This window comes from Mastigoproctus giganteus, chromosome 5 (genome assembly GCF_048544385.1).
Source record: "Mastigoproctus giganteus isolate SK-2022 chromosome 5, ASM4854438v1, whole genome shotgun sequence".
NCBI classification, from domain to species: domain Eukaryota; kingdom Metazoa; phylum Arthropoda; class Arachnida; order Uropygi; family Thelyphonidae; genus Mastigoproctus; species Mastigoproctus giganteus.
This window is the reverse complement of record NC_143579.1, coordinates 222166903-222181461: the sequence shown is the minus strand read 5'-3', so window position 1 is coordinate 222181461 and position 14559 is coordinate 222166903. Positions and strand designations below refer to the sequence as shown.

The 14559-nt window shown below is 35.1% G+C and overlaps 1 protein-coding gene across 2 annotated transcripts in view; it reads right to left on the bottom strand.

Annotated features, from left to right (window-relative positions):
• The window catches only part of LOC150086131 (cysteine protease ATG4C-like), a 111977-nt gene that overhangs the window by 57583 nt on the left and 39835 nt on the right, over positions 1-14559 (bottom strand). For both annotated transcript variants that reach the window (XM_090373735.1, XM_090373736.1), the window contains 2 exons: positions 7570-7756; positions 4344-4420 (listed from right to left, as the gene is read on the bottom strand). In XM_090373735.1, the coding sequence (XP_090229861.1) occupies positions 4344-4420; positions 7570-7756 (264 nt within the window). The remainder of the gene's footprint in view (positions 1-4343; positions 4421-7569; positions 7757-14559) is intronic.

Below are 14559 nucleotides of genomic sequence, written 5' to 3'. Positions count from 1 at the left end.
ATTGGTATGACGCACGCTAGCAAGACTTTTGTGGATTTATTGGAGGATTGTTTTCTACAGCAACATGTTCAAGAGGCAACCAGAGGGAGTAATACCCTTGATCTGATTATCAGCAGTGATTATTTATGCATTAAGAATTTGCAGATAAAGGAACCACTAGGTAACAGTGATCACAGTGTGCTGATGTGGGATTTACTTAAAGATGTAACTACCATCAAGGGTAAAAGGAAGGGTTTTTGTTTTCATAAAGATGACTACAGAGGTCTCAGAAAGTTTTTAAATTCTATACAGTGGGATCAACTGATGATATTACCAATGGTGATTTCTAAATAGGAAGCCTTCAGGGACTTAATCTTGGAGGCTACTAGGTTTTTCATACAAACTAAGAAATACTGTTCAAGGTTCAGGCTGAAATGAATGCCGGGTGAATTAATTAGGCTTGTGGCAGAAAAGAAAAATGCACGGGATGCATATAAATTGTCACAAGACACAGATATAAGCTGCTGTTGTTTGTTTGTTTGTTATTTGGTTTTTAGGAGCATTAGCAACTAAGGCCATATTGCTCCGGGAATATGCGGTGGTCATTCCCTGACCTTTCCGCATCCTCCATATTTGGTGGTGACGGGCTCGAACCCCGTTATAATCAAGAAGTGTGTGCTACGCACTGCTTCTCCTTCCCACCTGGCTATGGAGGCACCCAGATATAACCTACTCTGTAATCAAGTCACAAAGGAGGTTAGGCAGGCAAAGGCAGATTATGAGAAATCTTTGGCAAAGGGTGCAAAGAAAAACAGCAGAGTTCTTTACTTACATAAACTCTAGAAGCAAGGGGATGAATCAGATTTGTCCACTTAACATAGATGGTTCGACTATTGATGATCCTGCTCAAGTAGCTGATAAACTGAATGAGTATTTTGCATCTACATTCATACATGAGGAGATAAGTTTTTTTTTTTTTTTGTTAGTTGTTGGTGCATCGGCTTCTGTGCCCATTATGCACCTCCCAAAGTTTTTGCATTTACTCTGATCCAAGCCCGAGGCGCGATTCGAACCCGCGACCTTTGGGTTGCCAGGCAGGCGCTTTACCCACCTGGCTAGCCTGGTCAAGGGGGGGGGGAGAGAAGATAAGTGATTTTGTAATAAATGAGAGCAAACTGGAGGAGAAATTGTTGAAGTTAAACATAAAAAAGGCACCTGGGGTAGATGGAATCTACCCAGTTATAATGAAGGCGGCAGCAAGGGAAGTAAGCAAACCCTTAGCCATAATTATGAGAGCATCCTTAGAGTCAGGGGAGGTCCCCATGGACTGGAAATGTACAAATGTATCCCCAATTCACAAAGGGGGTTCTCTCAAAGGATGACACAAATAATTATAGACCTGTTAGTTTAACTTCTGTTCAGGGGAAAATAATGGAGTCACTGGTTAATGAGGTGATACAGGATCACCTAGACAAGACAGCAGTAATAGTTCAGACACAGCATGGTGAAGTCTTGTCTGACCAATTTTATTGGATACTACAATGTGGTCGCAGAGGAACTGAATGCAAAACAAAATTTTGATATCATATACTTAGATTTCAGGAAAGCTTTTGATACTGTTGCACATGAAAGACTGTTGTACAAATTGGAGCAGTATGGCATTAAGGGCAAGTTACTGCAATGGATAAAGGGATGGTTGAGTGGTAGACAGCAGAGAGTGGTAATAAATGGACACTGTTCTACGTGGACTAATGTTATTAGCGGAGTCCATTAGGTTTGTTCAGTGCTGGGCCCATTGTTGTTTTGTGTATTTATCAATGATATTGATGAAGGTATATCAGGCTTAATGTCCAAGTTTTCAGATGATACAAAGGCTGGCAGGGTTGTTAATGACAGTAAAGACAGTATGCTACTGCAACAGGATCTAGAATAGTTAGGCAGATAGGCTGAGAGGTGACAACTGAAGTTTAACATTGACAAATGCAAAGTACTCCATATGGGTAGCAGTAACCCAAGAGAAATGTACCAACTGTGTGGTACTACACTCAGGGAGGGGGGATGGAGAATGAAAAAGACCTGGGGGTAATTGTTCAGTAAGTTCCCGACATACGTAAGAGATACGTTCCTGGACTTCTTATGTACGTCGAGTTTTACGTAACTTGGGAAAGACTAAAAAAATATTGCTACTATATCCCTGATATGCCAAAATTACAAAAACTACATAATATCTTCAGAAGAATAGTTGTATATTTTTAATTAGTTCAATTAAAAACTTTTATCTGAGGACAGTGGTGAAGTAGCTGGAGTGGCACATAAGAGCTTGCTTGCTTGTTTGGTTTTTAGGAGCATTAGCAACCAAGGCCATATTGCTCCGGGATATGCGGTGGTTATATCCTGACCTTTCCACATCCTCCGTATTTGGTGGTGACGGGCTCGAACCCCGGTCCAATCAAGAAGCGTGTGCTATGCACTGCTGCTCCTTCCCACCTGGCTACGGAGGCGCCTGGCACATAAGAAAAGAAAACATAAAAGGAAGAAAAAAAACGCATGGTATTGTACTGTAAAAACTGATTTGTATTTTGTAGCCGTGGTTATTATAGTTGACTTCATTGGTGCCAACCGCTTCTCGTATTCGTCTTTTTTTTCTCCTTTACTTTGTTCATCATTGCCACTGACAATCTGAATTCTGGGCAATACTTGTTAATATTTGGCCATTATCATACATCCTTATTATTTTAATTTTCTGATCCAACTCGATCGCTTTCCTTTTCTTGATAGATTTACTAGTATCGCTGTCACTTATTCTCTTAGTTGGCACCACGATAACAGTCAAAATTAAATTTTCTAAACAGAACTTCACGGGGTTAAAGCAAAAATTCACTATTATCACCCCATGACCATAAAACAATAAAAACAATTTGCATTTCCCAGGTTACTGGACTTTTCTGTTAGTGCATCTAATTATAAACAGGTAGTAAACTCGATCTTATTACATTTGCAATAATATCAATAGCTGGAATTCTGTGGGTTTTTAAGTTATTACAGTGAAATATGTGTCCCCTTCATTGAAACCTTCAGTCATATAAAAAAAATATAAATAACGTAACGTAAGTCAAAACTACATAAGTTGAGGACTTGCTGTACCGAAAAATATTCAGCAACCTACGTAAAAAGTATGGTAAAAAGGGGGCATAGATTCAAATTGAGGAAAGACAGTTGTAGACTAGATCAGAAGTTTTACCTTTAGCCAGCAGGTAGTTGATTGCTGGAACAGACTCCCATCTGTTGTTGTGGAAGTTGATAGCTTAAATAAATTTAAGGCTGAACTAGACAAACATTTGGAATGACTGGATGGGTGAAATGGGAAGGGTTTTTTTTTTTTTTTTGGCTGATGCTGTATAAGCTTGTTTTCTTGCATCATGTGCCTCACTAATGCAAAAGGTACTGTTCATAGGAAAATATAGTTTGTTTTTAGTCTCTTGATGTAAATATTATAAACTTTAGGAGCGTAACTGATATAAAATATATACCAAAACTATAACACCATACAAACAAAGAAACAAATAACTAATTTTTCATTTTTAAATATCAGTGCCTCTTACCTGGATGAAACAGATTCATTACATAGCCAAGTGGTCAAGTCAAAGAGTGCAGTAGCAAAAGGGTTTGAGTGGAACAAGGTTCAAGCCTGTGTCAGTGCTGAATATGATTAACAATTGTATTCACTGTAAAAATGATTAATTGTAAACTCCTCTAACAGAGTGGTCATAAGAAAGTAAACACAGTACGTTATTTGAACTAATGCATACTGCCCTATTCCTCCACAGCAGTTTAGTCAGCAAATATCACTGCCTATCACTCATTTGGAAAGGTTTGGGTTTGATTCCTATCTGAGACTGGGGGATTTCTTTAAGCCTCTTCAATTAGCACTGCAGTTAGCCAATCTCAGGCAGAGAGTAGTGTTTATTGCAGATTTTTCTGCATGAACAAAATGCAAATTGCCCATGAACACATTATAAATTTAAATGACATAATATGGCCTATATTAGGATTGGTCACCCAATATGGAAAAGAATGAAGTAAGAGATGTGAAAGGAAGTGGAATTGCTTTCTTCCTCGCATTTGTGGCTAGGCAAAGGGAAGTGATTATCATGTCATATTAAACTGCCCTAATTTCCAATTTGATCCAGTCATTTAGTAATCAACTAATATTTATAATTTTTTTAAAAACATTATTTTATATCACATTATTTTATATCACAAATGATATAAAAATGTAACAACTCACCAATATTTATATCATTAAATAAAAATTTAATGATATAAATATTGGTGAGTTGTTTAATAATAATTAAACAACTCACCAATTCCATCAGGTGCAACATATACACATATATCATTCAATTCTGCATATGTCTTTCTCCCTTCTATTAATGCATCCCTGTAAAACAAAATCTTTTCATATAATTTTTAAAAAGGATTCTACAGTATGATTAGTCTACCAAAATTTCTAGAATTGATTCTTTTATATATTTTTTTAAATGTAGTTTCTCAAGTAATTTTTGTTATACACTATAATATAATCAATTTCCAAAATGCATACAAAGTTCTGATATGATAAGCAATAATGAAAAGTACTTACAAACTAATAGTCCTTTACTTCTCCAAAGTAATTCACCCCCCCCCCCAATACAGCATTACACCACAGCCAGTATAACTAAAGCTTGTTGAAGTCATTTTCAGGAATACTGTTCCTGAACTCTGCTCAAAGCATTTTGAATGTCTGTATAATGATGCTCTTCCATGGCCCTTTCAACCTATAGGAACAAAAATATGGATCTATTTTCCTTTTGGTTTGGTGCTAAATTTTGCAGAATGATTCTTGTACATAGCTTCCTTTTATCCAAATCCTTTGTAAAAATTTCAGTGCACTTTTTTTCTCCCTATGTTCAGTGGTGGCACCAAAGCTTTTTTTATATTATCATTATTTTTTTAATTACTGGAAGAAATCAACCCTCAAATTGATGCATCAGTTTGAGCAGTGATCATGAAAAACTTCCTCAAACAAGTTTCCCACAATGTTGAGTCAGTGATTAAAAGTTTGACCACATCCATAATTTTTCCAAGAAAGACTTGGAGCTTGGGTATAAAATCCATAAAAAAAGCAGCTATACATCAAACCTAATTTAATATATCACAAGGCTATGTTAAAACCAAAAATATTTATTAAAACTAGATAAAAACTATTTATAATAAAACTGAAACATAAATATGGAAAATTCTGTTCAAAAATAGAACCATGTAGCGGCTGCTGAAAAGAACATACATTAGTAATTGCATTTTTTGAAATGGGTTTTTTAAAGTTCAGTAATTTAAAGTAAATATATTTTAAATAAAACTGTTTAAAAAACTGAGTTACTAGAGATGAGGTAAAAAATAATAATTTACCACATACTGTGCTTCAAAAAATGATAACTGTAGAAACGAATTATTTAAAAAAAATTCAAAAGAGCAAAAATATATTGTAATAACATTTAAAAATTTAAATTAAGTAAAGCTGAAAAGATTTGATGACAAATTCATTATCAAATAATTCCTTTAATGAAAATCATTTACAATGTATGGATATAAAGTAGACAGCTGAATACCCTGAAGCAAACAAATGGATATGATCAGCAGCATTCGACTGCTTGTGGCACTGTTTATTTTTTGAATACTTGCCTTAAGGAAAACAACAATAAAAACATTCTTTCGACAGAAACAATTATGCTGTACTTCTTTTATTTCAAACTTGTTTATCAATTTAGGATTCACATTAAACCAATTTTGAATTTGATAAAGGTAAGCAATGTATGACTTGCATCTAGTTAGTTGCTGCTGAAAGATCCTACTTAAATTTGTTTGTTGTGTGGTGAAGTTGTCAATTCATTTCACCTCCTTTTGATAGCTGCTATAACTAAGTGGTCAACCACAAGGGTACAGAAGTATATTCATTTAAGAGGCTGTGGTTCAAGCTCATGTGACCACTAAATACTGTGATGTTCTTGTATTCTATTTCCATTTTGTTAACTCTTCTGACCATAAGGTCAAAAGAGTTAAAAAGAGGAGTTCTGCATATACTCTGGAATGGCCACATAAGTGGTCATTCCAGAGTATAAGCAGAAAGTTTATTTATTTTTATTTATCTATCATCTATAACACGATTGTGTTTCTGTTGCAAATCATATTTACAACCACAAAAAATGTTGTACGAACAACTTTTTTTTATGTCCAGTATGAAATTTTTTTTATAGTTAGCAAATAAAAGTTCTAGGGTTTGAGAATCTCGTGGATATTTTCTAGGTTTTCCACTCAGCATACTGAGCTGATTTTTTTTCAGAGAGCTGCTGTCAATTATTTCCATTGGGAACTCCAGTTTTTTATTCAGCAAAATTCTAATCTAATTAAATATTTCTAATGAAAATTATTATCAAAAAAGTGGCACAAAAATTGCATAATAGATTTCTTTTAATGTTAAATTTAAAATAACTTTTTTAATGATTAACTATTAAAGAACTGGACTAAAATCCTACTGTCTTGATTATCTACTAATAAATGAAGTGCTCATACTCTAAGAATTAATACTGAAATTAGAAAGAGAAGCCTAACCATAATATAAAGTTAACTGTAACAAAAAAAAAAAACTACTGGACCTACATATGGTGGCATATGCTTTCTTCTTTGAATACTCTACTATAATTAAGAAGCCTAAACTAGTAGAAATATACCAGTTTTATTTATTCTAGTTAATTTAATATTAATATTATGATAATTAATATTATCTCTCCAACTTTAGTAGTTTATACAAAAATAGGTGTCTTGAAATATAAGTATATATTTATTAAATTAGAAAGTAGTACTTTAAAAGAGACACATATAATATAAATCTGAGGCTGATATATTTGGCACAGATAATCTAATTTGGATTTAATTGTTGACATGATAATTTGAAGGCAGTCCTATGAATAGAAATCTGTTAACTCTAATTGTAGCTTGGAATTTAGTAACAATCATTTTGAAATAAAACTGTTGCTATTTATAGATGCCCAAAAAAAAGATAGTGCCCATGCTGGCAACTCCTCTCTAAGAAAAGAGATTTTAAAAATATGCACAAAGATCATCAAATTACTTTTAAACCTGTCATCTTTTTCAGTACCAAGAGAATTCATCTGAAATTTTTCTAGAACTTTGACTGCCTTGCTTAAATTGTATACAGTTACCTCTGATCAGATTTTTTGCAGCAACAACACTGTTGATCACAATTTTTCTGCACTTTTTCAAAATGTGCATCACAGGCACTTGTGCTTGTTCACACCTGACACAAGTTAGACTTTCTTGAGTTTCCATATGCCACATTAAAGGACTTGATTAAAGTACAACCCATTGTAGCTGCTACAAACTCTTAAGTGTTCATCATGGGCTATTTCAATTATATCTTCAACTCCTTGACTAGGAACTTTTCAAAAATGTTTACATTACTTTTTTTGTACAGGATAAGTAAGAGGTTGATTTCTGCACATCACCATGGAGAATAAACTGTGGACTACTAACCTGAGTGCATGTGCAACATGTACTGGCCCATACCAATCACCGGGTTTTCGTCCATATGCTCTTCCCAAAGATACCAGATGATGTATGGAGAAGGGACTACAAGGAGAAGAACTGTCTCCAAACCATCTAATAATTCTTCTGTGTATCCAGCTGCTTTCTTGAGTCTGTGAATCAGAGAGGCACCAATCTACAATATAAAATATTTAATAAACTTGAAAATTAACATCATACTGAAGTTATTCAAACATATGGTTGGGTGGAATATATTAGTGTAAAAATTTTTTTTGCATCTATTTCTAGGTGTCCTATCAAATATACATATCTATGTATTAAGTAAAAAAAAAAAAAAAAACTTTTGTTACAAAGTGTTATAGATATGATAGGGTGTTTTTGCAAGCAAGATCAAATCAATCAAGTATTAATAAATGTTTTGAAGATAATGGCCATTTCCAAAAATTTTTTTTTTTTTTTTTTTTTTTGGCGCCTCCGTAGCCAGATGGGCAGGAGCAGTAGTGCGTAGCACACACTTCTTGATTAGACCGGGGTTCGAGCCCGTGTCCACCAAATACGGAGGATGCGGAAAGGTCAGGGAATGATCACCACATATACCCGGAGCAATATGGCCTTAGTTGCTAATGCTCCTAAAAACCAAATAACAAACAAACAAACAAAACATTTAGGAATATAGAAAATAATGTAATTGATTAAATTTTTTTTTATGAAAACCTCAAGCACAAGAGGTATTAGAACCTACACTGGTGTTCAAAGAAAGTGCATCACCCCTTAAAATTGTAATCGTCGTCTGATTAACGTAAGTACAGCAGACCCTCATTATAAAGCGGTTCGCTTTACGCTGATTCGCTATAACGCTGTTCTTATATTATAACCCATATCTGACTATAACACTGTCACAAATCACTATAACGCTCTTTTACCAGCGTACAGATTGCATATTTAACAAAAACGTTTCATCTGATGGAGTCAATAGCTTGAAAATGAATAGCAAAACAGCATTAAAAAGTTTCCCACGGCGACTTGAGAAATTTTCTCCATGCTAATTTACATAGTTCCGAGATAAACATTTTAAAAAATGATCAAGTATATTGCTTGTAATATTTGCATTATATGCATTTATCTGAAGTCTAGTCATCAATCAGTACAGTATTAGACATTGTGCGTAACGGACAGTTTAATCGAACATTGAATCATAATTAATGTAACCAACGCAGTTACATTTATGATTCCGGTCAACGACAAGCGGATGTGTGCCATAATTTAGGACTGGCAAGTTTAACTGTAAGAACAATTATAAAAAATAAAGAATTAATTTTTAGAGTGGGAAAGACAGCTGTTCCACTGCAAGCAACTAGGGATACCTGGCTATTATTATTGAAATGGAGAGACTTTAACTAATTTTATTGAAGATAATATCCAATGCAGAATTCAGTTAAGCTAAATATTATAAAAAAAAATGTGGAACCATTTAAAACTAGTAAGGGCTGGTTAAATAGATTTAAAATCCAGGGAGAAGCTGCAGGTGCAGATCAAGGAGCCGAAACTTTTGAATAAGAACTTGTTAAAATTATTGAAGAGGGGTATTATGTGTTATACTTCGCAACAAGTTTTTAACATAGAAGAAGCAGGATTTTTTGGAAACTAATACCTTAAAGAAGTTTCATATTGAAAGAAGAAAAAAACATGCCAGGTTTCAAAGTGGTGAAGGATCAGTTGACTTTATTGTTGGGTGTAATGCTGCAGGGATTTAAAACCCCTTTTAGTTTACCAGGAAGAGGGCCAAAGTACAACCCAAAATCGACATATTTTTCATGATTAAATTCATCAATTAAATTAAATCAATTTAGATCAATTAAATTCATGATTTAATTGTTTGTTTGTTATTTGGTTTTTAGGAGCATTAGCAACTAAGGCCATATTGATACGGGGATATGCGATGGTCATTCCCTGACCTTTCAGCATCTTCTGTATTTGGTGGGCACGATGATTTAATTGTAATTTTAAGTTTAATTCTGATACGAAAGTAGTTATATATGTATGTAATGCAGAATATTTTATACAGCAGGCCCCTGTTATAACGCGGTTCGCTTTATGCTGATTCGCTATAACGCTGCACAGATCACCATAACACTCTTTTACAGATTCCATTTTTAATGAAATCCATAACACTCTTTTACAGATTCCATTTTTAATGGCATATTTAATGAAATCGTTTCATTTGATGGAGTCGATAGCTTGAAAATGAATAGCAAAACAGCATTAAAACGTTTCCCACGCTGACTTGAAAAATTTTCCCACACTTAGTGAAATTTTCTCGCACGCTAATTTAATTGCAGTACCGTGACTTGTTACGTGGGGCTTAGAGGGGAACAGGTATCCTGTGTGTTATCAGACACTCAGCCTAAAACACTGATGGATCCAATCTCTCTATTACAGAAAATTTAGGAGAAGTCCGGTTGGCCTGCCTCCCTAAAATCCACTCATGCACACCTTCTCGATGGTAAGCCCTGTTATGTCACTTAGGTGGCAACGAACGTGTAGAGTGGTTCTCTTCAAGATGCCTGGTCAGCGTGAAGAGGAAAAGACCAAACCCTCCAGCATATGAGAGCACAACAATACAAATGGCCCTCAGTCGCCAGCAGCTTTCACTCTCCCTCTTACGGCAGCGAGAGGTTCAGAGTGGAAGCAGAGGGTGCTAAGAATCTCTGGGTACGACCAGGCTGCCATGCACGGAAACTGAACTTGGCCTGTTATAACGTACAATCACTCATCGGTGAAGACAGGATATTAGAGCTGGAAAAGGAATTAGAAAATGTGAATTGGAATATCATCGGTTTGGCTGAAAGAAGAAGAAGAAATGAATCACTTATAAGTTTATCAAGTGGAAATCTGCTGTACACCAATGGAAACAGTGAAAGGAGTGAAGGTGGAGTTGGGTTTCTGGTCTATAAAGATTTTAAAAACATTTTGGAATTCAAAAGTACATCACCAAGGGTGTCAAGACTAATACTCAAGATTTCTAAGAGGTACAAGCTAAAGATTATAATGATTTATGCACCAACATCGAGCCATGATGATGAAGAGGTTGAAGAAATGTACACCGAAATTGAGACTTCTAGATGAGCAGAAAACCCACTACACTATTATTATGGGGGACTTCAATGCTAAGATTGGAAAAAGGCAAAACAGTGCAGAAAGAGAAACTATAGGAAATTTTGGAATTGGTGAAAGAAATAAAAGAGGTGAAAGACTTGTGGAATTTGCAGAATCTCAAGGACTGTCAGTAATGAACACTTTTTTCAAGAAAAGGGTGAACAGAAAGTGGACATGGAAGAGTCCAAATGGATTAACAACTAATGAAATCGACTTCATCCTCACTAACAGAAGATATATTGTGAATGATGTTACCGTCCTGAATAAGGTAAATGTTGGAAGTGATCACAGAACGGTAAAATGTACACTTGATATAGATGTAGGAAAGGAAAGGAAAAAACTGACTCGAGTAAATAATACAAAGGTCTTTGAGATAACAGAGGAGGAGAAAAAGCAGTATGTACTGGAACTTAAGAACAAGTTTGAGCTTCTGCAGACTGCTCAGGACCAAGATATCGACGAGGAATATTACAACTTTCTGAAAGTGATAAAGCCCAAGAAACCTATAGGGAAACAGAAATCCAAAGAAGAAAAAATTAGTCAAGAAACACTTGTCATGATGAACCAAAGACGACAAATTAAGAGCAAGAAAAACACTGACAGGGAGAAAATTGAGTATACTGAGTTATGCAAAGCCATTAGAAAGAGACTCAGAGAGGACATAAGAAGATTTAACACAAGAAAAGTAGAACAAGCATTAAGGGAAAACAAAGGATTTAAATCAGCAGCCATGAGCAGTAATACAGAAAGACAAATGATACTGAAACTGAAGAATAGCGATGGTGTACTTATAAACAGCAGAGAAGGCATAATTCAAATAGCAGAAGACTACTATAGAGAATTATACAAGGAGCGAGGGAATGATACCAGCAGTGGGGAAGATGGATTGCAAAGTAGCAACACATACGACATACCCGATATTCTTCCTGATGAGGTAGAACATGCATTGAAGAAAATGAAGAATCGGAAAGCCCCGGGGGGAAGATGAAGTTACTGTAGAGTTGTTAAAATTGGGAGGAAGAGACATAACACAAAAACTAGCAAGGCTCTTCACAAAGTGCATTAGAAAAGGTGTGACGCCTAAGCAGTGGAATAATGCAATCATAGTTTTGCTGCATAAGAAAGGAGATAAATCAGAAATTGGAAATTATAGACCAATTAGCTTGTTATCCCATATCTACAAGTTGTTCACAAGGGTCATTACTAACAGATTAGAAAGAATACTTGATGAGAATCAACCGAAAGAGCAAGCTGGCTTTAGGACAGGATTCTCAACTATGGATCACCTTCACGTAATATCACAGCTAATGGAGAAAGCAAATGAATATAAAACACCATTATGCCTGGCATTTGTGGATTATGAAAAGGCATTTGACTCCATACAGCATAAGGCAATGTTTCGGGCACTGGAAAGACAAGGCATAGATACCCCATATATTATGATTTTGAAGAAAATATATGAGAGTGCTACCTCCTTTATTAGACTAGACAAAGACAGTAGCAAATTTAAAATTGAGAAAGGAGTTCGACAAGGAGACACAATATCTCCGAAGCTGTTTACTACTGCCCTTGAGGAAGCTTTCAGAAGATTAGACTGGTCGCAGAAAGGAGTCAATGTGAACGGAGAGTACCTAAACCATTTACGATTTGCAGATGACATTGTGGTCATAAGCCACGATCCCAAAGAATTAGAGGAAAATCTTAATCAGTTATGCACAGTTAGTAAGGATTTTGGACTAAAGATGAATATGGCTAAAACAAAAGTAATGATGAACAAGTATGCCACGGAAAGGGAAATAATGATTGAAGGAGCAGTAATTGAAAAGATGGAGTCATATACTTATCTGGGACAAGTTATTAACTGTAATAATGATAAATGGCTGGAAGTAAAGAGAAGAATAAATTTTGGATGGAGAGCATTCAGGAAATATAGTCACATACTGAAGAGCAATATCCCAGTTTGTCTGAAACGTAAAATAATGAATCAATGTATACTCCCCACCATGACTTATGGAAGTGAAACTTGGGCACTCACCAAAAGAATGGAAGAGAAGCTGAGAACTACACAGCGAAGAATGGAACGAATTATATTGGGAATCAGACTGTTAGATAAGAAGAGAAACACATGGATTAGGCAGCAAACTCAAGTAAAGGACATTCTTATCAAAACTAAAGAACTAAAATGGTCTTGGGCAGGACACATAGCTCGAAGACATGATGACAGATGGACTAAGAAAATAACAGAATGGTACCCAAGAGGAGCTAGAAGAAAACCTGGAAGACAAAGGCGGAGATGGATAGATGAAATTCATGAGTTTTTGGGTAGTAAATGGATGGCCAGTGCTCAAAACAGAAGGAACCGGAAAGTTGCTGGAGAGGCCTTCATCCTGCAGTGGATTGAAAATGGCTGATGATGATGATGATGACTTGTTACGTAGTTCCGAGATCAACATTTTAAAAAATGATCAAGTATATTGCTTGTAATATTTGCGTTATATGCATTTATCCGAAGTGTAGACATCACTCAGTACAGTATTAGACATTGTGCGTAACGGACAGTTTACTTGAACATTGTATCGTAATTAATGCAACCAACGCAGTTACATTTTCGAAGAGTTAATAATGGCCGATAGGAATGAAAAAGCAACATCTGGGCACAGTACGAAGACTATAAATGTAAGAAAAAGATTGAATTTGAAAATTAAATTAGACGTTTTGAAGTGAATCGATTCCGGTCAACGACAAGCGGTTGTATACCATAATTTAAGACTTGCAAGTTTAACTGTAAGAACAATTATAAAAAAATAAAGAATTAATTTTAGCAGCGGGAAAGATAGCTGTTCCACTGTAAGCAACTAGGGCTAGGCCGGCTATTAAGATTGAAATGGAAAGACTAATTTTATTGAAGATAATATCCAATGCAGAATTCAAGTTAAGTTAAATATTATAAAAAAGAGAGAGAGAGAGAGAGATTAGCCAATATGATTATCTGAAGAAAACTCACCTAAAAAAAAAAAAATGTGGAACCATTTAAAACTGGTAAGGGCTGGTTGAATAGATTTAAAATCCAGGGAGAAGCCTCAAGTGCAGATCAAGGAGCCGAAACTTTCAAAAAAGAACTTGTTAAAATTATTGAAGAAGGGTATTGTGTGTTATACTTTTCAACAAGTTTTTAACATAGATGAAGCAGAACTTTTGTGGAAACGAATGCCTGATGAAGCAGGACTTTTGTGGAAAGAAATGCCTAAAAGAAGTTTCATATTGAAAGAAGAAAAAAACATGCCAGGTTTCAAAGTGGCAAAGGATCGGTTGACTTTATTGTTGGGTGGTAATGCAGCGGGGGATTTAAAATTAATACCCCTTTTAGTTTATTTGGAAGAGGGCCAAAGTTCAATCCAAAATGGACACATTTTTCATGATTAAATGCATCAATTAAATTAAATCAATTAAAATCAATTTAGATCAATTAAATTCATGATTTCAATTGGAATTTTAAGTTTAATTTTGATACATAAATAGTTACCACATAATTATATATGTATGTAATGCAGAATATTTTATATGTACAAATATTTGAATATTAAATATTTTGACCGACATTTGTGCATCTTTTCACTACCATTTATTATTGATTAGGAAATATCCTATGGTACCGATCGCAACTCACAAATACATATGTTACCTTATGGGAATGCGGCGCTCGCTTAGCGCAGATTCACTTAGTGCTCTGTTTTTCCGGAACAAATTATCAGCGTTAAGCGAGGGTCACCTGTATGTACAAATATTTGAATATTAAATATTCTGACCAACATTTGTTCATCT